The sequence below is a fragment of the Aspergillus puulaauensis genome, chromosome 1 (genome assembly GCF_016861865.1).
Source record: "Aspergillus puulaauensis MK2 DNA, chromosome 1, nearly complete sequence".
NCBI lineage: Eukaryota > Fungi > Ascomycota > Eurotiomycetes > Eurotiales > Aspergillaceae > Aspergillus > Aspergillus puulaauensis.
This window is the reverse complement of record NC_054857.1, coordinates 4,004-25,144: the sequence shown is the minus strand read 5'-3', so window position 1 is coordinate 25,144 and position 21,141 is coordinate 4,004. Positions and strand designations below refer to the sequence as shown.

Sequence of the window (21,141 nt, the reverse complement as noted above, 5' to 3'; positions counted from 1 at the left end):
AAAGGAAAGACGTTAGTACACCAATCCGAGACACACCAGGGATCAAATGCTGTAATTCCTGCACGCTTTTAAGCCGCGGCGACTGGGAGCAACATGTCATGTCCAGACATACCCCAGACGATGTGCGGTTCGTGCTTCAGACTTGGAGCACTCCGCGATAACGTCAACAGGGAGCCAGATTGCGTCTCCTTGTTTCCGATAATTGGAGTCTGCCGGACGCTTGTCTGCAACTTGTTCTTCCTGGCCTGCATGAGCACATCTTGGCCTCGAAGGCGCAATCGGCGACGCTAACGATCGAGCACATCCTGAGTGGAATCGAGGCCATGGGACATGGGGTTGACGCAGAACGTGCGGTTTGCAGGCAGGTCGAAGGAACAATCTCGTAATTATAGGGCGATATTGCACTTTCCAGTTCCAGATACCATGACTCGGTCTAGCGACACGCGATTCGGATGGGTCGAGAACAAAATCTACTGGCATCATATCTTACCGGATAATTTACCTTATACGCATCCCTGTTGCTGCATAAACACTAGGTCCAGCTCACTTGTTTACTTCTACCGCGGCGCTTTTTTACCCTGCCGCACTTAACATGTCGCTCAAGATCGGGCTTCAAGACACGGCACAGCTTTACCCACCAAGCCGAACTGAATCGAAAGATGTTGAACCGGTTGTCCTTGATCCAGCAGCGGAGAGACGCGTGCTGAGGAAGATAGATGTATTATGTCGTTCATTAAGCTGGAGCCGTGACTAACCTAAGAATAGCTGCACATTATGCCGTGAGTGACTATTTCAAGCGTCGAGGCGGGGGTTAACGGAAAGCCTGCAGGTTATCCATGCTCATCTACATCTTCAGCTTTCTTGACCGGTGAGTGACCTCAAATTGCTGATATCTGCACGAGGACTGACGTCCCTAGTGTGAATATCGGGAACGCTCGGTGAGGTTCTGTCTCAGCACCAGACGACTACACCATCTAACCGATATCGACTTCCCCAGCCTTTACGGGCTCGAAGAAGATCTAGGCCTACACGGAAATCAGTACCAGATCCTCGTATCCATCCTGTTTGCAACGTACATCAGCGTCGAGTTACCCTCCAACTGGGTGATCAAACGCATTCGTCCATCCAGATGGATTGCCTTCATTACCAGCAGCTGGGGAATTATCGCAACACTTGCTGGCGTCACGCAGAACTTTGGCGGCATGCTGGCCTGCCGCATCCTGCTGGGAGCCTTCGAAGGCGGAATGTGGCCGGGCCTCGTCACGTACCTGACCATGTTCTATACCCGGCGGGAAATCGCCCTGCGGATTGCCGTTCTGTTCGCTTGTTCTGCGCTGGCTGGGGCGTGCGGCGGTTTACTTGCTTTCGCCATTGGATACCTCGATGGTACGTCCGTTTTAGCTGCAACAGTCAAGACTGCTCCCATCTAATAGCAAGCTTTAGGGCACGGAGGCTACCTTGGCTGGCGATGGATTCTGATTATCGAGGGGATCCCGACCATTGTGTTCGGCATTCTGACCTGGTTTGTTTTCGCCGACGACCCGTCAAGCGCGTACTATCTGAACGAAGACGAACGCGCTCTCGTCCAGACCCGGTTAGACCAACAACCTGGCATGACTCCCTCCGCGAGCCAATTTCACTGGGCCGACGTTCTTGAAGCATTCTACGACTGGAAGATCTGGGTCTTCTGCTTCGCCCAGTTTGGCGCCGACGTGATGCTCTACGGTAGGGCTCTTTATTCATGATAATCCATATCCAAGCTGCGTGTGTCGCTAACAGCGCTCCAGCATTCTCCACGTTCCTTCCCACGATCATCAAAGGAATCAGTGCAGACTTCTCGACTGCCATAATCCAAGTCCTCACAATCCCATGCTACATGCTCGGCGCAGTCACATACCTTGTCGTGGGCTACCTGTCAGACCGGACGCAGCGCCGCGGTATCTTCGTTGTCACCCTCGGTACGATATCCGTCTGTGGATACGGAATGTTGATCTCAAACGGCGGAGTCGCGGTGCATTACGCAGGCTGCTTCCTCGTCGCCGGTGGACTATACGTGATCGTCGGTCTTCCGCTAGCCTGGCTCCCGACCAACATCCCCCGGTATGGGAAGCGAACGACAACAATTGCAATGCAAGCGGCTATCGGAAACAGTGCGGGGGTCATGGCCAGTTTCGTAAGTCCCTCCACCCTTCTTACAAGGTTCTGATTGTCCTCTCCGTAGTCGGGCTCCTAACTTGACTGCTTTCACCAGCTGTATCCGTCGGACCAAGGCCCTCGCTATATCAAGGGTCATTCGATTTCACTTGCGATGGGCGCGTTCGGCATCATCTCCTTTGGGGTCGTATGGGCGTATTATCTGTATGAGAATAAGCAGAGGAGGTCTGGGAGGAGAGAGGCGCTCGCGGATGGGAGGCCAGAGGATGAGCTTAAGGAGTTGGGTGATAAGAGTCCGAGGTTCATCTTCGTCACGTAGTGCAATTAAACCCCACGTTGCGAGGGGTTGGAGTTTAAAACAGAGGAGGTAGAGGCTGAGGAGTACTAATACAAAATGAAGATCATATCACACCTAAAGAATGAATTCAGCCACCTCACTTTGCAAACCCTAGCGTCTTTTCTGGTGGAGTCGCCATTCGACCCAGCCTCACCACCATCAGCAGAGACAACAGATGTTTTGGTATCCCCATGCCACACATCGGACTTCGGGATTCGCTTGTTGTAGCCTTCTCCAATGGTGTGATTTGGAGTCCTTTTGTGGTGCCCGGCAGGATTTAGCCTTGGCCCAGGCCAGGCCATCTAGACTACCGACATGGCGCGCATTATTATTATGATTATTATTACTCCGTATTCACTATGTGGTAATATCTAGCTCTCATTGTGACCGTAGACTTTCCATGCTAAGAAGGCCCGAATCGCCAACCTCGAATAGCGTCAAGATGCTCTCCCATATGGTGACATCTCTATCAAACCTCCTCTGGCCCTGGCTTCCCCTCACTGCTGTTATTGTGTGGCTCACCAAAAGCTACTTCAACAGGGGCTTGAACAAATATTCCGGACCACGCCTCGCGTCCGTGACCGACTGGTGGCGGCTTTACACTGTCTGGACAAGAAAAGCCCACTTCCGCTATCTGCAGCTGCACGAGGAGTACGGCGACATCGTCCGGCTGGGACCGAACACGCTCTCATTCTCGAGTCCGCAGGCCATCAAGGTGATATATGGGATGAACAAGAAACTTGGCAAGGTGCGCTCGCTTTTACCCCATTTCCTAATCCACCCATTTGCTATATGTACATCAAAACAAGACGGTGCCCTGAACTGTTCAGTGCAGAGCGACTTCTACCCCGTCCAAATGCAAGTGTCGCGCGGCGAGATCCTGCAATCGCTCTTCGGCACGCAGGACCAGGAGTACCACGCGCGCCTGCGACGCGCCGTTAGCAATGCGTTCTCGATGAGTTCGATCGTGCAGTACGAGGCACGCGTGAGCGAGACGGCGAAAGTCTTCCTTGATCGGAAGGAACAACTATACGCGAGCAGCAGCACGGGGCCACCAACACGCTGTGACTTTAAGCAATGGCTGCAGTTCTTTGCGTTTGATGTTATTACCGAGGTTACGTATTCGAAGCGTGTGGGGTTCATCGATGAGTGTCGCGATGTCGAGGGGATTATTGACTGGTTGGATCGCATTTTTCAGTATATGGCGCCGGTAGCTATAGCTATTCCTCCGCACTGACAAGGTCTACTGTAAACAGAGCAAATCCAAGCTGACTGCTACAGATCGGCCAAATGCCCATCCTGGACAAGTTCCTCGTGAAGAACCCGATTCTCATTCTTCTGAATAAATACGGATTCATGGACAACTCCTCGGGCACAGCGCGGTTCAGCAAAGCGCGTATGTCCGAACGACTGCAGGAACTCGCTGATCGAAAGGCCGCAGGCCTCGATTCAATCAAAGACCGCGGCGACCTACTAACAATGTTCCTCGAGTCGCAGCGGGAAGACCAATCTGGCTTCTTTGATGATAGCCGCATCCTTACGATGACGACCTCGATTGCCCTTGCGGGGTCCGATACGACGGCTATCTCGCTCTCGGCGGTGTTCTACCATCTATTGCGGAATCCGGGTGCTCTTGAGAAGTTGAGAAGGGAGGTCGAGGAAGCGGTCGAATCCGGAGTGATTGCAGATGCCGAGGTTTTTTCCTGGGCTGATGCGCAGAAACTACCATATCTCGACGCTTGCGTCAAGGAGACATTCCGGATCCATCCTGCTATCAGCCTGAATCTCGAGCGCGTTACCCCGCCTGAAGGGATCGATATCGCGGGCGAGTATATCCCTGGTGGGACGGTTGTCAGCTGTAACCCGTGGGTTCTACAGAGGAGAAAGGGGATTTTCGGTGACGACGTTGAAGTGTATAGACCGGAGCGGTGGATTCTCGATGAGTCTTCCGCTTCACCTGAAGAGCGCACGCGGCTGGGGGAGATGAAAGCCACGATGCTGCATTTCGGTGGTGGGTCGAGGACGTGTCTTGGGAAGCATATTGCGTTATTGGAGATGTATAAGCTTGTCCCGAGCTTTCTAAGGAAGTTCGATGTGGGTGCTCCCCGTCCTCTACCTATTTTATCTTGCCTCTTATGGCATACCTTGGTTAGGGCAGTCTATTGGTTGCCGTGACTAACAATGGTATAGATGAGCCTTACGACGGACAAGGAGTGGGACCTGGAGTGTTTGTGGTTTGTCAAGCCAACGGAGTTCAATGTTGATATCAGGTTGAGACGATAGCACTGTGCCTTTGAAGAAAAGGATAGTCTGCGGTGGGATATAATTTGCTTGTTTTCCAAGTTAAAATCCTCAGTCGAAAGGCTCCTGGGGGGGCGTTCAATAGGTCGAAGATGAAGCATCTCGATAACGTTTACCTGGGTCGAAAGACACTAGTACAACCGCTTTGTGGTCGATGCTCTGTCTACAAAGACTCTAAGAGGCAGTAGCAATACAAAAGTGAATAGAAAGACCACCAGCGGTTTTCTTTGATGTGGATCTCGGCTTCGAAACCCCACCACCCCGACTGACTTGTCGCGGGTCTCGGTGGCCCGGAGTGCCGAGAATAGACGGTCTCTCCATCCAAGATTGCACGGTTTGATTCCCCACCACACTACGGTATATATGCACCGACCCGACCTCCCCCACTTGTGACCGGAGCGAGGGCCTGAGCTCTACGATCAGGCGCACTGCTTTGATTAAGATGGTAGACGCACCACGTTTCAGGGGCTCTGGCTCTGGTATACAAAAGCCGGGGAAGACATCGTTAGCATGCAACACGTGCCGTCAGCGGAAATCACGCTGTGATGGGCTTCGGCCGTCATGCACCCACTGCTTTACCATTGGCGCTGACTGCTATTATCGGGCTACGCCAACCAATCTCGAAGCGTAAGTACTGGCAGGACTTTTGATTGAGCAGTTTCTGATGCAAACACAGTGATTTTTCTGTTTTACAACGATTAGCAGCTGTAGAAGCTCGACTCAATGCATTAGAGTATGGCCCACCTCGTCGAGAGATTGCAATTTCGGACCAAGTCTCACCCCAGCCGTCTGCCACCGAGAATGGCGTGCAAATACCGGGCTTCCACCATGGTGCATCTCATAAAATGCTGCAGTACTGGTCTCGCCTCCGGGTGCGACTGACTCTTCCGGACTTTGAAGTTTTGACATTCTTCCAAAAGGTTGATTCCCAGGATCAGCGATTCACTCGCATCTTAAGTTCTAGTGACTGTGAAGTGAATCCGATTATTCTGCCACGCAAAGTTCTGGAGCTGAAGGAGCTAGAGCACAGAGTCTTACAGCTACCTTCTTCCATTGTCATGATTCTGATGAACCCAGAAATGTTTCCATGGGTCTCCGTGAGCTTCAAACTTGCTGCCACGGCTGATGCAGCATGCAATATCAACGCAATGATCAACCTATCAGAGCTTTCTTTGGAAGAGCTGCTATATTGTACTATTGTTTGGCAACTTGACAAGGAGACGGGAATTGTATCAAAACCTTTAACATCTGCGTTGTCTGAGATGGCTTTCACTCTCGGGCTTCAGAAACTCTGGATGCTGGATCTGAAGGATGATTTAAACGCGATATCGATGAAGCTGATTATTGCATCGCTTTTTCTTCATCTTTGGGCAAGCCACTCACGTTCCTTGGCTATTTTGCGCGCCATTGACCCGGCTATATGTAGATATCTGAGCCAGTATGGGAAACAGTGAGTATATCTCCTTGTCTTTACATGCGATTCGCAACTTACCGGTCCAGGAAAACCCAGTCAGCTGCCATAATCAACCAAGTGTATTACTTGCTCCAAAGGTGTTTTCAACTTTACAAGTCCTTGAGCTGATCAAGGGATCTAATATAGAGTGGCAGAGGCTAATCCGGGGTTTTAGTGATATTTTGAACGAGGTCGATGGGAGTCCATCTCCTCGCTTGCCTATAATTGATGTCAACCTGTTCCTCAACCCTAATCCTGAGGCTGCCCAGAGATTATCGATAGGTAATCACAGTTTCCAAGATAGCGAAGGGGTCTCTGGGGTGTATGAGAGGTGCCAACAAAAGCATCAGTCACGCATCCACGATTTCGAGAGACTAGTATGGCTACGAGCGACGTTGAACGCAATACTGCAAAGCCTTTACACCACCGAGCAGGCGTACTGTCGCCCGGAGGAGGCAGGCTCAGTCATTACTAAATATCGATTGAAGCTGGATCTGTGGTTACAATCTTTGCCAGCCGAGTATCGTTGCCTTGCAGATGCGAGTAACTTCGATTCAATACCAGCCTATTCAGATCCCCTGCAGGTGCGTCTTAATCTAACTCTCGGAGGTTCAAGTACTCTAACATTCTAACGACAGAGAGAAATTACGATGAGATATCATGCTTGTATAATGATTCTCAACCGCCCAATCCTTTACTTTGTTCTTTACCAGGGGTTCGAAGGTTCTGCATCAGCCGAAGGCACGTCCATGGGAGCCCAACGCGACCCATGGGTATTGCATGCTTGTTTGGAATGCGCCAAAAGTGCTCGATCAATAATATCCATTGTGGCAGAAATGGCCTCGCAGATTGGGAACCACCCAACGGCAATGAGTCCAGGCTGGTATGCATGTCAGCTCGTGGTCGGGTCATACGCGGTTTTGCTTTCACTTCAGATTTCTCCCTCTTTATTCTCCACGATGCCATTACTCACGAAGATAGATAGAGCCTTAGATCAGGCTGAAGATATTCTGGTCCAAGCCAGCAAGAGCTCACTTGTGTTTCAAACCTTTTTGAAGGCTTTGCGCAATATCAGATATAATCATAACTCACAGATATCATCACTTGAATGGAGTATAAGGGACCGACAGTCTGACTATACAAACTAATAATATCATATTTGTCTGATTTTCTGATGAAATAAAAGATAGTTCTAATGTCACATCCACCAAGCCAGCACAGGCATAAGTAGGGTTTTTAGCGACTACCTTCTCCTCCGCCCTCCCGACCCTAAGGGTTTAGCCCAATATCATGTCTCTGTTGAGTATCTTATTTATGCCTTATATTCGAAGTCGGTCGTACAAACACCACTTATTTTTAAGGTTTTTCTATAATAAATCTATTATCAATGCTCTGGCGGAGGTCGCTAGTGTACGGTATAGTGGTTTTGATCCGGCCTAGACGCGGATGAATGGCTCCATGCGCAGGACTCCGGTGTAAGTACGGAGTAGATTGGATCGTATCCATAGCAGAAAAGCCCAATGGATGAAATCAGGCAGCACAATATTGCCCATCGATCTTGTTCCTGGAAATGCTCCAGTTAAAAGACTTCATTGTGCGCGACCCATATGTATATGTCACAAGTTACTGTATTGTTTTCGCTCAGAATTGAAGATCAGATTGATATTAATGGAGGTGCATCCACTTATCAAAGGGTGTATTGCCTACCCCATAACTCACAGCCGTTCCTTGGAGTGGAAAGACAGCCCTCGATAGTTTCCCTTGGTTGGGATTTGGGAAGGCCGGATGACTCCGACGGCGCATCCCCCGATGAGACCCACAGAAGGCCCTTCCCACCCGCGAATTACCGTAAATCATCTGTCTCCATGATGGGTCCAGTAGGTCCCGTCGGAGGGCTTTCGGAGCATCCCCCAGCTGCCTCTTCGTACACTCATCACAGCTGGAAATTGACTACAGATCACCCCAAGGCTTGCCAAACCTCGGGCATTAGCTGTATCCTGCAGAGTACAAATACTTTAATCACAATGCTCTTTGAAATACTCTTCCAAGCCCATTTTCACAATCCTTGACTCCTGTTCCCCCGAAATGCCATATATCATCGGACTCAACAGTGGCTCATCTTTTGATGGCATCGATGCAGTGCTCTGCAGCATAGAATTCGCCCCTGATGGACATCCAGCACGGCCAAAATTCCTCAACGCCTTGACTGTCAACTGGCCCGAGGAGCTGCAGCCCCTGATCATGCGAGCCTTCGAGAACGAATTATCACTCTTCGAAATGACTCGAGTCAATTACGCCGCCGGTGCAGTCTACGCCGAGGCAACCAACGCCCTACTGGCCAAGGCCGGTCTCAAGCCCGAAGAAATTGCTGTTGTCGGCTATGATGGTCAGACTGTGTATCAGGAGCCCCCCGAACAATCCAAGATCGCTGAATATTGTGCCGGCGGGAACCAGAGTTTGGTCGAGCGTTGGACGAAATTCGGATTTCCTTGCGGGTTTTTCATTGCTGAGTCTGGCGTTGTCGCTGCGCTGACCAACATTACCACCGTGACACAATTCCGCCCTGTTGATCACGCCCTCGGTGGTTCCGGTGCCCCCTTGATGCAATACCTGGATTTTGTGGCATTCCGCAACGATGGCCCCACTGTGACGTTGAACATAGGTGGGATAGCAAATCTCCAGCTTGCCGACGCAGACCGCAGCAAAATGATGGCCTTTGACACAGGTCCAGGCAATGTGATGATCGACCACGTCATGAAGGCTCGTCTGGGAATGAGCTATGATAAAGATGGAGAGACTGCTGCCAAGGGCCAGATTATTCAGCCCTTGCTTGCTGAGCTACAATCTAACCACTTTTTCTCCCGGAAGCCCCCCCGCTCGGCCTGGCGTCTGGACTTCGGTTCTTCATACGCTGACCAAATTCTCGAGCAGTACGCCTCAGCTTCCACCGAGGATCTGGTTGCGACCTTGACAATGTTCACTGCCTCCAGCATTGAACGCGCTCTGGTGGATTTCGTCCTTCCTAAATCGCAGATCACTAAGATTATTGCTAGTGGCGGAGGAACACGGAACACAACCTTACTACGGTTTATTCGCCAACGATTGGCCCCTCGTGGGATACAAACATGTCTGAGTGATGAATTTGGATTGCCGGCGGCGTATAAGGAGGCAATCAAGTTTGCGACCTTGGCATTTGCTACTACTCACAATCTGGCAAACAATATTCCTGCAGCGAGCGGTGCCTCGTTGTTTGCTGTGTTGGGCAAGATGACTATGGCACCCCGTGTGGCTATCTCCGAACCACATTGTGTCAATGCTGAACAAGGAACGAAAACAGTATAGCCCCCTCTAGGTGTCATGACCACCAAGTGTCAGCTGGCGGTGAACCAGGTAGCTTGGATATACAGGAGTTTAGTTATATAGTTCTACTATCTCAGATCTTATACTTTAAGAACTTATTAAGTACTTTTCTTTTATAGAATAAAATTCTAATAATTTAGTCTAAATTTAGCTTTATATAAAAGTATTTAATAGTTATAAATATCTCTAAATAAATATTTATTTAGAGATCTAAATCTTAATTTAATTTAATATTTTATAAGGCACCAGTACTGTTATGTGCCGCTGTACGCGGGCCTACGCGGACGCGGTATAAGTGTGCCTAAAGCATACTACAGCTACTTAGTAGTTATATTATAATATATAAATATATTTTATATTACTAGTTCTTAATTAGAAAAACCAGTAAAATACTCTCTTCGTGATGTTGTGTTAATACTTTCTTTTAAGCCTGAGAATCGTTCGTCTGCTCAGCAGGTTCTTGAATCGGAATAGATGGTAATATAGGCTATTCCCGAGTATCAGAAGATGTAAAGCTCGCGGGGAAGCTAGTACTGGTCGCAATTTGATATAGAATTCCTCCCCCCACGAGTCGTGGTCAAGATCCGTCTTTGGATTCGTTCCTTGACGCTCGGCGCCTAGTACAGTATCTACATCACTAGTATACAATTAAAATGTTCTATATCGGCTCAGCATAACACTTAGCTCAGAAATGGTGTTGCTCTGATACTCTGCTGATTTTGCGACCGGGGTTTTACTATTATGATCACTTTTCTGGTTGCTGGGGTGGATGTCCAGAGTAAATGCCCGGTGATTCTCTTAATGCCATTTGACATCATTCAACCAGTGTATTTGTCATCATTAGCCCTCTCAACTTGACCCTTTTTGGTGTAGTGGTAAAATCTGCAACATATCAGGCCAATCACGTGCATGGATCATTTCCCTGCCAGTCCCGGTCCGACTATTCTTCCGCATCAGGCCAAGCAAATGAATTACTATTGATGGTCCAGGACGAAAGGCACCTACAACACCGTTCAAACACCATGTGAGCCCAGAATGTCTTTTATCAAGTTCAAGCTGGACAGTGCCACTGAACGCTCTGCCCCGATCCCAATAGCAGCTGCCGTGTCTAGAACCTCGTCAAAGTGGCAAGATGGATCACCCAGAGAGGTTCCCTCGCGAGAGTCATCCGTGGAGAGAATACCCAGGACCCCTTCCGCAATAACAGCCAGCTGCAAAAGGTTGGTAACTATCGACCTAATATGTTCATGGTTTTGGGACACATCTGACTCCAAAGAATAGAAGAACAATCAAACCCCGGCGCAATACTGCCTGTATAGAATGTAAAGCCTCCAAAACTCGCTGCGAAAAGCCTCATACTGGACGTAAGGATAAATGCCATCGATGCCTGCGGCTGTCCAAAGAGTGTGCTCCGAACCCAGCGACGCAACTAGTACCTTCTGTCAAATATTTTCCACAACAGCCTGTCGCTCCGTCAACCACCAAGGGCTCGCACGCATTACAGTCCCGGTATGGGGCTTCTTCATGTTACCCCGCAAAATACGGCGGAGAAGAGGTTCTTGACACCAGTTCAGCATTGGAAACAGAGGTGTCTGCCGCCTTCTTAGAGGGGTTCGGTCCATGTGAGTCCACGGAGCTGAAATATTGTTTGGGGTGTGGTTGATTGACTGTGACAGCTTCACGGCCATTGCCGGGCTTTCAGAACAAGAAGCTGGACCTTAAGATTGATTCTATTCTCAGTTCGAGAACAGCCGAGCAAATACTTCAGCACTACATTAGTAACTTCTCTCCAAAATGCCCTATCGTCGTCTTTTCGCCCGGAGTAACGGCTACGCTTGTGAGAGAGACCAAGCCATTACTATTTCTATCCATACTTAGCATTGCCTCCGCTGGATACTGCACCGTCGATGAGCAAAAGATATTGGCGGCTGAGTTCAAGGGTTACCTGGCAGAGAGTGTGATTGTTCGAGGAGAGAAGTCGGTCGAACTCGTACAAGCGCTTCAAGTCGCATCGCTTTGGTACCGAGCCACAGATCATTACACACAGATGAATTTGAATCAGCTGGCTCACATGGCAACCACCATGGCCATAGATCTTGGACTGGACAAGATCGAGGTGTTGGGCTCGATTGGCAAATTCCAGGACAATTGGATCCGCGCGGAGGCGCAACGAGCCTGGCTCTGCTGTTTTCTCTTATCTGCAAGGTAATTGTTACACTGAATTATTACACTGCTCGAACGGCTTCCGGAACTGACCGAATACTAGTCTTTCCTTGATTTTGAGACGGCCCAAAGCAATTACTTGGACCGCGAAAATGGACGATTACCTTGCCGACTTGCAACGGACAGAGGCATGCCCTACAGATGCCTTCTTTATCCAGCTGGTAGTGACGGAGCGTCGTTGCCACGCCATAGACCAGCAGCTATTCTTGAGCGATCCCGCGACGTGGTTATCCGCGCGAGACCCGAAAACGATGGAGATAATCCAGAATTTCCAATCTCAAATTGATTTCTACCCCCTCGACCAACTAGACTCAATACAGAATTGTGAGTATTTTTGCCAATAGCAATGACTGACAATCTAAGGTGCTGATAACTGATAATCGTATGTGGATTAGCTCTTGTTGATTTTGGCAGGTTTGCTGGCTTAGTGTATGCGCATGAGTTGGCTCTGCATATCAATCACAATATCGATGAGTTCGCGGCGCCCTTTGCCGCAAGTTCTTTGAGGACATGCAGCTTTATCGATGCGCAATATTTGAATGCATCTCACCTGTCGGCCCTTAAAACTGTCATGGTTGCGTCACAAGGACTGCTGGATGCCTTTCTCGGATTATCTGTAACTGATATGCTCGTCTTACCACCGCATATTTACGGCGGTCGTGTGATATACGCAGTTGTACTTTTGATGAAACTGCACAAAGCAATCACAGAATCAGCAAAGGGGGCCGGCGACATTATCAAAGCTGACCAATTGCACCTGGAAGCATATTTTGAGCAGCTCGTCGTCGTCTCGAAGCTCCTTATCGCGAACGATGAACGTAATGCTCTAAGCAGAGCCTTTCTGATCATGCCTCAGCTGAGAGACTGGTTCTACCTATCTCTGTGCAAAAGACCGTCTTCTGCAGATCATAATAACGGGATAGGGGGCTCACCTATTCAGTCGGACAATGGGCAATTGAATTCTACATTCCATGTACCGACAGGGAGTCTTAATGACTCCTCAGTTTCTACGGAGTTATCAGAATGCAATGCAAAGAATTCCGGACAGCTGGGTATGCCTAAATCGCCACTTGACGAGCTTATCCAGCCTGCCATTATTCCTCGCTATCCTCCAACGCACAGCAGAAACAATAGCTCTGAAGTACATGGGCTTACAGCGGCAACCGACGATTGGTTTTGGGAGTTCTTCAATGTTGATATGCTCAACTAGCTTTCATATAGCGGGCAAGTGATGGTAATGGTTTTAGGCATGGTTCATATTGGAAGACAATTTTTTTAACTATCTATATGACACTCCTGGCTCTGGCGCCTTAATCGAACTTATTCTTTCGCACCGGTCGCGCGTAATAATGCAGTCTTCATGAACCTCTTTCCTTTGCCATCAATCGACTTGTTCCTACTTTTAGCCCTTGGGAGAACGTTTTACAGTTCGCCACTCGACACCCACAGCACCAACAATGGATACGCAGGCTAGGGCCAAAGCGACCACAAACGTTTGGAGGATCGCATCATTGTAGACCTTTAACACTCGAGCTACAATATCAACCTGACCTAAAGTTGTTCGACTAACCGTTTGCTGGAGGTTGGCTGCTCCGGATTGAATGATGACAGAAGGGTCTAGCTCAGGGACTCGGGAAAGCATTCCAGAGACAATATGGTTGCTGAAAACAGTCTGGCCCGCAGAGACGAAGATAGCCCCCCCAAGAGAGCGAGCAAAGACTATCAGAGATGTCCCGGTGGAAACGTCCTTTTCGGGGAGGACTGCTTGAACGGCAATATTTGGTAGTTCGAGCCCCATACCAGCTCCCGCGCCGAAGACGATTTGAAATCCAAGCCTATGATGCGTCAGCGAAAATAACACTGGATGATATCAGTCAAGAGTCACACACCACCTCGACAGGGGTGTATCTACTTTGAATAAGAGAAGTAGCCCTGCACCAACCGCCATAATTGTCGATCCTGCAATCATGAATGGGGTATAATATCCTACGGCAGTGACACCTAGACCGCCTGCAATTGCAAATACCACTGCACTCATAATCAGTGCCCCTCGATCTTCTAGTGGGTGTAGCATTGTACCGACATGTGTAGGGCTGTACTTACCAACACTCAGAACTGTGGGAAGATTGTGAATGCCCGACTGGGCTGCAGAGTCGCCCTTGATTGCCTGAAACCTAATTCATGTTCATAATTAGGAAAAGACCTGTGTTGGGAGTCTAGTATGACCCTGGTGTCCGAACTCACCAAATCGGCAAATAGTAAATCAGCAAAACAAACGACGCACTCCCGAAGAAGATATAAAAGGTTGAACATGCAACCGTTCGTTGTCGTAAGATGCGGAGCGGTATTGTGGCATTGTCACCCGCAATCCATTGTGATATTGCCCAAGCAATGATCAGCACCCCGAATACCGTCAGCAACGTGATCTCACGGCCGTCACTCCAATGGTACTGACTTCCTCCCCACTGAAGGGCAATTAAGAGACAAACAATACCTGCGACGAAGAGGACAGTTCCCACAGGATCGAACTGGCATAGCTGGGATGCCCAACCTTCCCGCTTAAGCTGCTGCTCCTGGGGTGGTGATGGCAGGAATCGAACTATGAAGGGGATTGAGATGGCACCGATGGGGAGATTAACTAAAGTCAGGTAAGCTCAAGCCGTATCAGTGATATCCAAGACCGGTATATTCGTACTGTAGAAGCACCAACGCCAGGACACATGGCCTGATGGAATTATGTTATGTCAGCGCCAACTTGGCCATGAAGCAAATGTCGCGGGCAGGGAAAACTGACTTGTAAACGCACCCCCCAGCAGGGGGCCTACCACGCTCGCGATACCCCAGATGGCGCCAATGATTCCCGTGAAAGCCGGCCTCTTTCCTAGCGGGACTGACTTGGCGATGATGATCAACGCGCCTGAGAAGATACCAGCGCCTCCAATTCCAGCAATGGCTCGCCCGACGATGAGGGCGACAGAGTTAGGGCTCGCACCACAAATAGCGGAGCCGACCTCAAAGATCACCACAGCACCGACAAAAGTCCACTTGAGGGATAACAACGTGTAAAGTTTGCCGAAGAAGAGCTGGAAGCTGCAGGTTGTCAGCAGATATGCGCTGCCGTACCATCCAATGTCCTCGATGCTGTGGAATTGGGCGGTGATGATCGGGATGGCTGTTGCGATGATTGTTTGATCCTATTTTGGCCTCTCATTCATTAGCTATCGCGCCTGTCTCTCTTGCAGAGTCATTGAGGTGAAGCAAGTGTGCAGATACGAACCAGAGCAACCAAGAATACAGTCAAGCAGAGGGCGATGAAGATAAATGCCAGTTCCACTCCAGAGGGATACTTTGGGCTGTCTGAGTCCAAGGGTTCGTTCAATCGATCAGCATTGTCGCTGCAAGTGGCTTGTTGGCTGTACTCGTGCAACCTGTCTGGTGGTTGGAGTGTCTCATCATGTCCGCAATTCATCTCGTAGCGATGTTCTAGGTATGTAGTGAGAGAGGGTAAAGAACGAAACAGAAGATTGAACTACAGTTTGGCTTGTATGGGACAAGTAAGATATTTAAACTACTACTGATACTACTACTGGCAAAATTGGAACAGCAGAAGTATATTCATGAATGGGGCTTTCTATTGGCTGATTGATTACCTATTCCGGTATAGCCTATCGGGGCCCAACGTAACCCCATTGGTTGCATGATTTCCTGATCTGGTAGCAAGCTAGACCGACTTGAACCGATAACGAAAAAGACACGGAGGTTTGAAAACATGCGTGTCCAATGAAGGTGTTTTGTGAGAGTAGCTGAGACTATTTACCATGGAGCAATTGTTTTATATGTAGAGTCACATAATCGAGCGTCAATGATCGAAGATTCTGGCATACTCAGGGGTCACTCTCAAACACAAAGCGTACCAGCTGTATAATGTAACTAGAGGGACCTTCAATTGCCAAATGTTATATAGACTTGGGCCCACTCGTTGCTGATCATTGCATTGATTATTAATGGGCCGGTGGGCAGGTAAATTCCCTGACAGACCAATACATAAACATCGGGACACACCGAGGGAAAAACCATCGGAAATTGGCCAACTGGATCAGTTTATCGATGTAAATTTGTGTTCGGAATCTATTTGTTGATATCTAAAGAAAAGTGAGCATGAAGTGCTAAACTAGCTACATAGCCAGAATATATATTACAGAAAGCTTACACCTTAATATTATATATCGCAGTGTTGGGGTTGCAGCAGTTTCCTCCAAGCAGGTAAGTAGCAGTGGCATTATCGACCCTAGGTATTTCTAATAGATGGAAGCAACTCAACTCGTGAGTAGCATGACAGAGAAGATCAAAAATAAAACACAAAAGTCAAAGGTGAGTAACTGAGCATAACATGCAATAATAACCAACAACCTCCCTCTCCTCAGTTCCAAATATCATTTGTCCCTGGATGCAGGGTGCATTTGCCATCATCATCACACTCAACCTGTTTATCATAGCCCCCACAAACCACTTGCTTTCCGCCAAACGCGTGGCTGACAGCGGTGCTGATATCGATGGCATTACAAGTAAGGGATGCCTTGAACCCGGCGTTCATCGTCTTGTCATCATCGGCGTAGTGGCAACCCCAGCCTAGTCCCTAGGAGTCGACGGGTCGCACCTGCGCCGGAGTTCTTCGCCCCCAGATTAGCTGCCTGCCTGTGACCCGGGCGTGCTCCACTGCCTTGGCAGTCACTAGCTTGATTTATTAGATCTAACCCACAGGCGGCGGGCAGTTACAGTGCGACTGCCCGGTGTGGAGTAGTTAGGGTTTTGCTAGATTATTCCGTGATTGGCTGCGAGCGCCCGTGGAAGGGGTATAACTCTATGCTTTTTCTGAGTATGACTCTATTTAATTTTGTAGGGTGATTTAGCTTAAAATTAAACAGCCTGTTAAGGATTAATTGAACTTAAAATAGGCAAAAATTCAGATGTATTAATTAATTAGAAAGGGTGTAGTATTGGTTTAAACTTGGTTAAGGTTATAGATTTAGTTTTGATGGGGGATCATCACTACCTGTGACCGACTATAGAAATAATATATTAAAGCTAATAATATATAATCAGCAGGAATTCAGGGGCTGTTTTTATACTTAAAAAGATTAGGGAATCTAGTTTCAGTTTATTTTTATTCTATATCCTGAGTAGACATGCACAACCCGCCCTGAAATCCTATACCCGACCCGGCCCGAATCCAGGTGGGTCCGGGGTGGGATGACTAAGCTAGAACCCGCAGCGGGTTTTTACCCGTTTGGGAAAACCCGTGTGGGTTTGGGTTTAACCTACTAACTCCAGAATGACGTCATCCGGCTAGAATTAGATATTTTCTAGAAATTTAATATATATTCTATTAAATCAATATTTAAATATTCTATTTCTTTTAATTAGAACCTAAAATATTGTATAATAGTGGACTTATTAAGGCTTTTAAAAATATCTTGGCAACCCATTTCAAAATATATATTTTGATATAGAACCCCTAGTGACCACTAACCACCTTTCTAGACCTTATTTTTTAATATTTAAATTATCTATTTTTTTAGTTCTATATAGATTTTTATATAAAAATTTTAATATTTTCTAAAAATTCTATTTTTAGGAAGGGTTTGGGTTTATAGGGTGTATAACCCAGTCCTGAACCCATAATCAATCCCTTCCTAAAAGAGATAGTATACTGATGATCATATCTGAATTAGGTCTAGCTTAGAAATTCTGGGTAGAACCCGCCCTAACCCGGCCTAAACCTATAAGGGTTTGGGCTGACCAATCAGATCCCCGAACCCGCTGCGGGTTGGGGCGCCTGAGGCCTCAACCCGGCCCAACCCAACCCATATGCATGTCTAATCCTGAGTTTGTCCCAGTGACTGGAGTCCGGAACCCCCACGCGATATATATATATATCTGGTAGATTCTAACCTGCGCTATAGAACATCAATTTTTTCAACCAATTCCTAGTTTATAGATTATTATTTGTCGTGGCTGCAAATATGGCGTGCACCCTAGGGAGATAGCCATATATCTGCGGGTGAAGTATTCTATTAAGCCCTAGGAGTATTTACAGGTAGCTGAGGTAATTTAGCAGTAGGATAGTGTAATCCAGGAACCCTATGCCGTTCAGATACCCCGGACGCTGCAGAACCTATTACCCGGGATTAAACTGCATACTAATGATATGTAGTGCTAATAGGACCCTGAGTATTACTAGTACATCACCACCCATATTAAAACCATGCGGAAATACTAGCAGCAGGTCTATGGGTGGACCCAGCATCGCTATAGTAGGTTTGTCAGTAGCCAGGAGCGGGAATAGGTAGACATGCACAACCCGCCCTGAAATCCTATACCCGATCCGCCCCGAACCCACCTGGGTCCGGGTCCGGGTTAGTTTTCTTATACCTGCTGTGGGTTGGGTTGAATATACCTAAACCCGCGGCAGGGTTAGATTATTTAATAGGTTAGGGATCTAGGAATAACCCGAACCTATAACCCAACCCACCCTACTTATAACTAATATAATTACTTCTAATAATAGTTAGATTATAGATCTACCGACTACTCCTGCAGGAGAGAGATATATACTAAAATATATAAGAAGTTAATCTTAAAATATATATTATATAATATATATTATCTAGTATCTACCGACCATTATTTAGTCAATGATAATGGCCGGGGGACTGTCTCTATTAATATAAAGCCCGTGAAGTAGGTACTATAGAAGATTAGGGAGTTACTGCTACTAGTAATTCAACTCTAACCTGTCCTTCTAGTACGTGTAATAGTACCTGTTCCTCACCAGTACTATTAATACCTTTAATATCATTAAAGAAACCTCTATCTTAAGAAAGTTTATTGTCTTCTAAGCTAGCTTCATCCTCTAAATTACTTATCCTATCATTATAATTGAATTCAAAAACCTCCTCACTTATTAGATGTAACGGAATATTATGCCTCTCAGGATTCTTAATACTATCTTATAGGAATATATACTCTTACTTAAGTTTAAACCAGTCACTGTATATCTGTATAATACTTGCCTCAATAGTCTTAGGTACTAGCTGACTTCGACAATAGTAATAGATATCCCAAGCAGTATTAAAGAGATTCTTAACACCAACACCTGATACCGGAATTACAAGGAAATCACGAGCGATGCGAGCAAGGATCGGGAAGCACGACTAGTATATTAACCACTAAGTAAGAATATCAGAGCAGGCTGATAGATATTCAAGATCTATATAATTTAATTATAGTTAGAATTATTATATCAAGGATCCAGTATTAGAGAAGGTGCAAATACTTACTTTCAGTAAGATAAGTTCATAACTCTAAATATCTCCCTAATAGAGCTGTCTCTTCTGGAGATAGACAGTAGTGTTTTAAATTATATAAAGCTTTCTCAAGCAGACCTGTAGGCTCCTCTAATACTAATATCTAAACCAGTAACAGAAATTATATTATATAGTAGGTATAGACCTCAGTAAGTTTCTCTTTATATTATTAAGTATAGTTCCGCCCTCTATCATTACTCTAGGATACACCTCTAAAGCCCTCGAGTTTACTGTATAGATTTAGGATAGTTATAATTACATACATATCCCCATGAAACTTATAGGTATCCTAATAGTATTTCCTCAGCTTATCTTATACTGCTTTAAGGCCCTTGTAAAGAATCTTCTTCCAATAAAACTGCTTATTTAACAGTCTTGTAAGATAGTCTTTAATATGGTTGAAAAGTGAATCATATATATCATAGATATAATGAATTATTATCCTGGTATATTCAGAGAGACTAACGGTATAGATAGCAAACTCACAGAGAAGCTCTTAAAGATATATAACTTAACACCATTCTGCCGGTGTTATTACAAGACTCGAGAGATCATACTTTGTATTTGCTGTAATATAGTGATTAATAGTAATCCGAAGCTGATAGGCGCGCTTAAGCATCTTATATATCAAGTTCCAACAGGTGCGGCAATCAAGAAATAGTACTAATAGGTGTCCGATATAATCAACCGATTTTTGTTGTTCAATCTTAAAGGCTTGTCGGTGCTGCGGGCTTACATTAATAAAGCGGCTAATCTTGCGGATCTAGGATAGATGTTATATATTAGTAGTATTTTAACTATAGTTAGAAATAATGGAAGTATTATACCTTCTTAAGTATATTAATAATCCCTTTCTGTTTTACTCAGCTCTCACTTTTATCCCAGGAGAACTGAACATTATTATTCTTAGGTATAATTCTTAGTTCATCTAAGAATGCTTTCACAGAGAGTTGAATAACATGTATAAGATAAGGAATATAATAGGCAGATTAAAGAACAGCAGCAAAATTAAGATCAACTGTAGTACTGAGAAGTAAAGAGTGCTTATTATTCAGCTCATCCTTTAGGATTTATATTAGTTCAGTAAATATAGTAGTATTATTAGATATATTATTAGTCGTGATACCCAGTATGCGAGAGCTAAGCTGAAACTTATAGATTATTGAAGTAATAACCCTAGCTAGTTCTTTACCTAAGTGATCTCCTTGTAAAGAAGGAAACCTAAGTAAGATCTCCTAATAGTTCTAGTCTAAATCAATAAAATAGCCTGTAATTATTATAAAAGGCTTCTGATATAGGCTCATCCAGCAGTCAAGTATAATTAATATTCGGGAGTCAGGAGGGAAATAGTCGAGAATATATTCTGATATTACAGAAGATAGTTCTAAAAGACGTGATTAAATCTGATTACGGCTAGGAATATACAGGTTGATCGAAGGGCTGCATATCATATAAAGAATCCGGCGGAAGAATATATTATCTATAATTGTAAATAGTAGTCGACAGGAGATAATAAATCAGGTAATCTTATTAATAAGATTCTAATATAAATATTAGCTAAGTATCTTACTATTCTTCTTTATTATAAGTAGAATATCTAATTATAATTAGAATTCTATGACTTACCTTTCCCTGTTTAAGAAGGCTAGCAATTATATGATGTATTAATTAAGAAGTATTATTAGGTTTTGATTTATGTCTTCTGTAATTTGAACTGTTTGGATGGGTGTTTATAGACTTGGTTCCTGTGCGCCTGTAGAAGGGATAATTCATAACAGTCTTATAGTAATAGCAGTAAACCTTAAGCTTCCTACTTAGAATCTCAGTAATTTTAATAAATAGATCCTATTCTCATGATCTTCGACCCTCTGCTCCCTAGTGAATTTACTCCTTGATATAATATATAATATATTCTCCGATAAAGGTTTTTTGCTACTATAGAGTAA

At 46.0% G+C, this 21,141-nt stretch overlaps 6 protein-coding genes across 6 annotated transcripts; 5 read left to right on the top strand and 1 right to left on the bottom strand.

Moving 5' to 3' along the window:
- Window positions 1-592: 592 nt before the first annotated feature.
- APUU_10007A (uncharacterized protein) lies at window positions 593-2,473 on the top strand (the record flags this gene model as incomplete). Its single annotated transcript, XM_041703706.1, has 8 exons — window positions 593-718; window positions 766-779; window positions 830-868; window positions 918-938; window positions 998-1,386; window positions 1,444-1,725; window positions 1,788-2,173; window positions 2,252-2,473. 8 exons carry the CDS (start codon window positions 593-595, stop codon window positions 2,471-2,473), a joined length of 1,479 nt encoding a protein of 492 aa, XP_041549373.1.
- A 460-nt stretch (window positions 2,474-2,933) lies between these two features.
- Window positions 2,934-4,774, top strand: APUU_10006A (cytochrome P450; the record flags this gene model as incomplete). Its single annotated transcript, XM_041702595.1, has 3 exons — window positions 2,934-3,701; window positions 3,773-4,585; window positions 4,682-4,774. The coding sequence occupies 3 exons, from the start codon at window positions 2,934-2,936 to the stop codon at window positions 4,772-4,774; spliced, it is 1,674 nt and encodes a 557-aa protein (XP_041549372.1).
- A 460-nt stretch (window positions 4,775-5,234) lies between these two features.
- On the top strand, window positions 5,235-7,371 carry APUU_10005A (uncharacterized protein; the record flags this gene model as incomplete). Its single annotated transcript, XM_041701484.1, has 5 exons — window positions 5,235-5,419; window positions 5,469-6,242; window positions 6,293-6,343; window positions 6,421-6,829; window positions 6,884-7,371. Coding segments are annotated over 5 exons (1,907 nt in total), but the record flags the coding sequence as incomplete, so codon positions are not given.
- Window positions 7,372-8,330: 959 nt separating this feature from the next.
- On the top strand, window positions 8,331-9,587 carry APUU_10004A (uncharacterized protein; the record flags this gene model as incomplete). Its single annotated transcript, XM_041700373.1, has 1 exon — window positions 8,331-9,587. One exon carries the CDS (start codon window positions 8,331-8,333, stop codon window positions 9,585-9,587), a length of 1,257 nt encoding a protein of 418 aa, XP_041549370.1.
- A 1,053-nt stretch (window positions 9,588-10,640) lies between these two features.
- On the top strand, window positions 10,641-13,038 carry APUU_10003A (uncharacterized protein; the record flags this gene model as incomplete). The annotated part of the gene is made up of 5 exons (XM_041699262.1): window positions 10,641-10,825; window positions 10,887-11,227; window positions 11,282-11,810; window positions 11,872-12,152; window positions 12,224-13,038. 5 exons carry the CDS (start codon window positions 10,641-10,643, stop codon window positions 13,036-13,038), a joined length of 2,151 nt encoding a protein of 716 aa, XP_041549369.1.
- A 192-nt stretch (window positions 13,039-13,230) lies between these two features.
- APUU_10002S (MDR family MFS transporter) lies at window positions 13,231-15,297 on the bottom strand (the record flags this gene model as incomplete). Its single annotated transcript, XM_041698151.1, has 7 exons — window positions 13,231-13,663; window positions 13,718-13,856; window positions 13,932-14,002; window positions 14,073-14,466; window positions 14,524-14,553; window positions 14,623-15,022; window positions 15,106-15,297. 7 exons carry the CDS (start codon window positions 15,295-15,297, stop codon window positions 13,231-13,233), a joined length of 1,659 nt encoding a protein of 552 aa, XP_041549368.1.
- Between the last annotated feature and the right edge of the window lie 5,844 nt (window positions 15,298-21,141).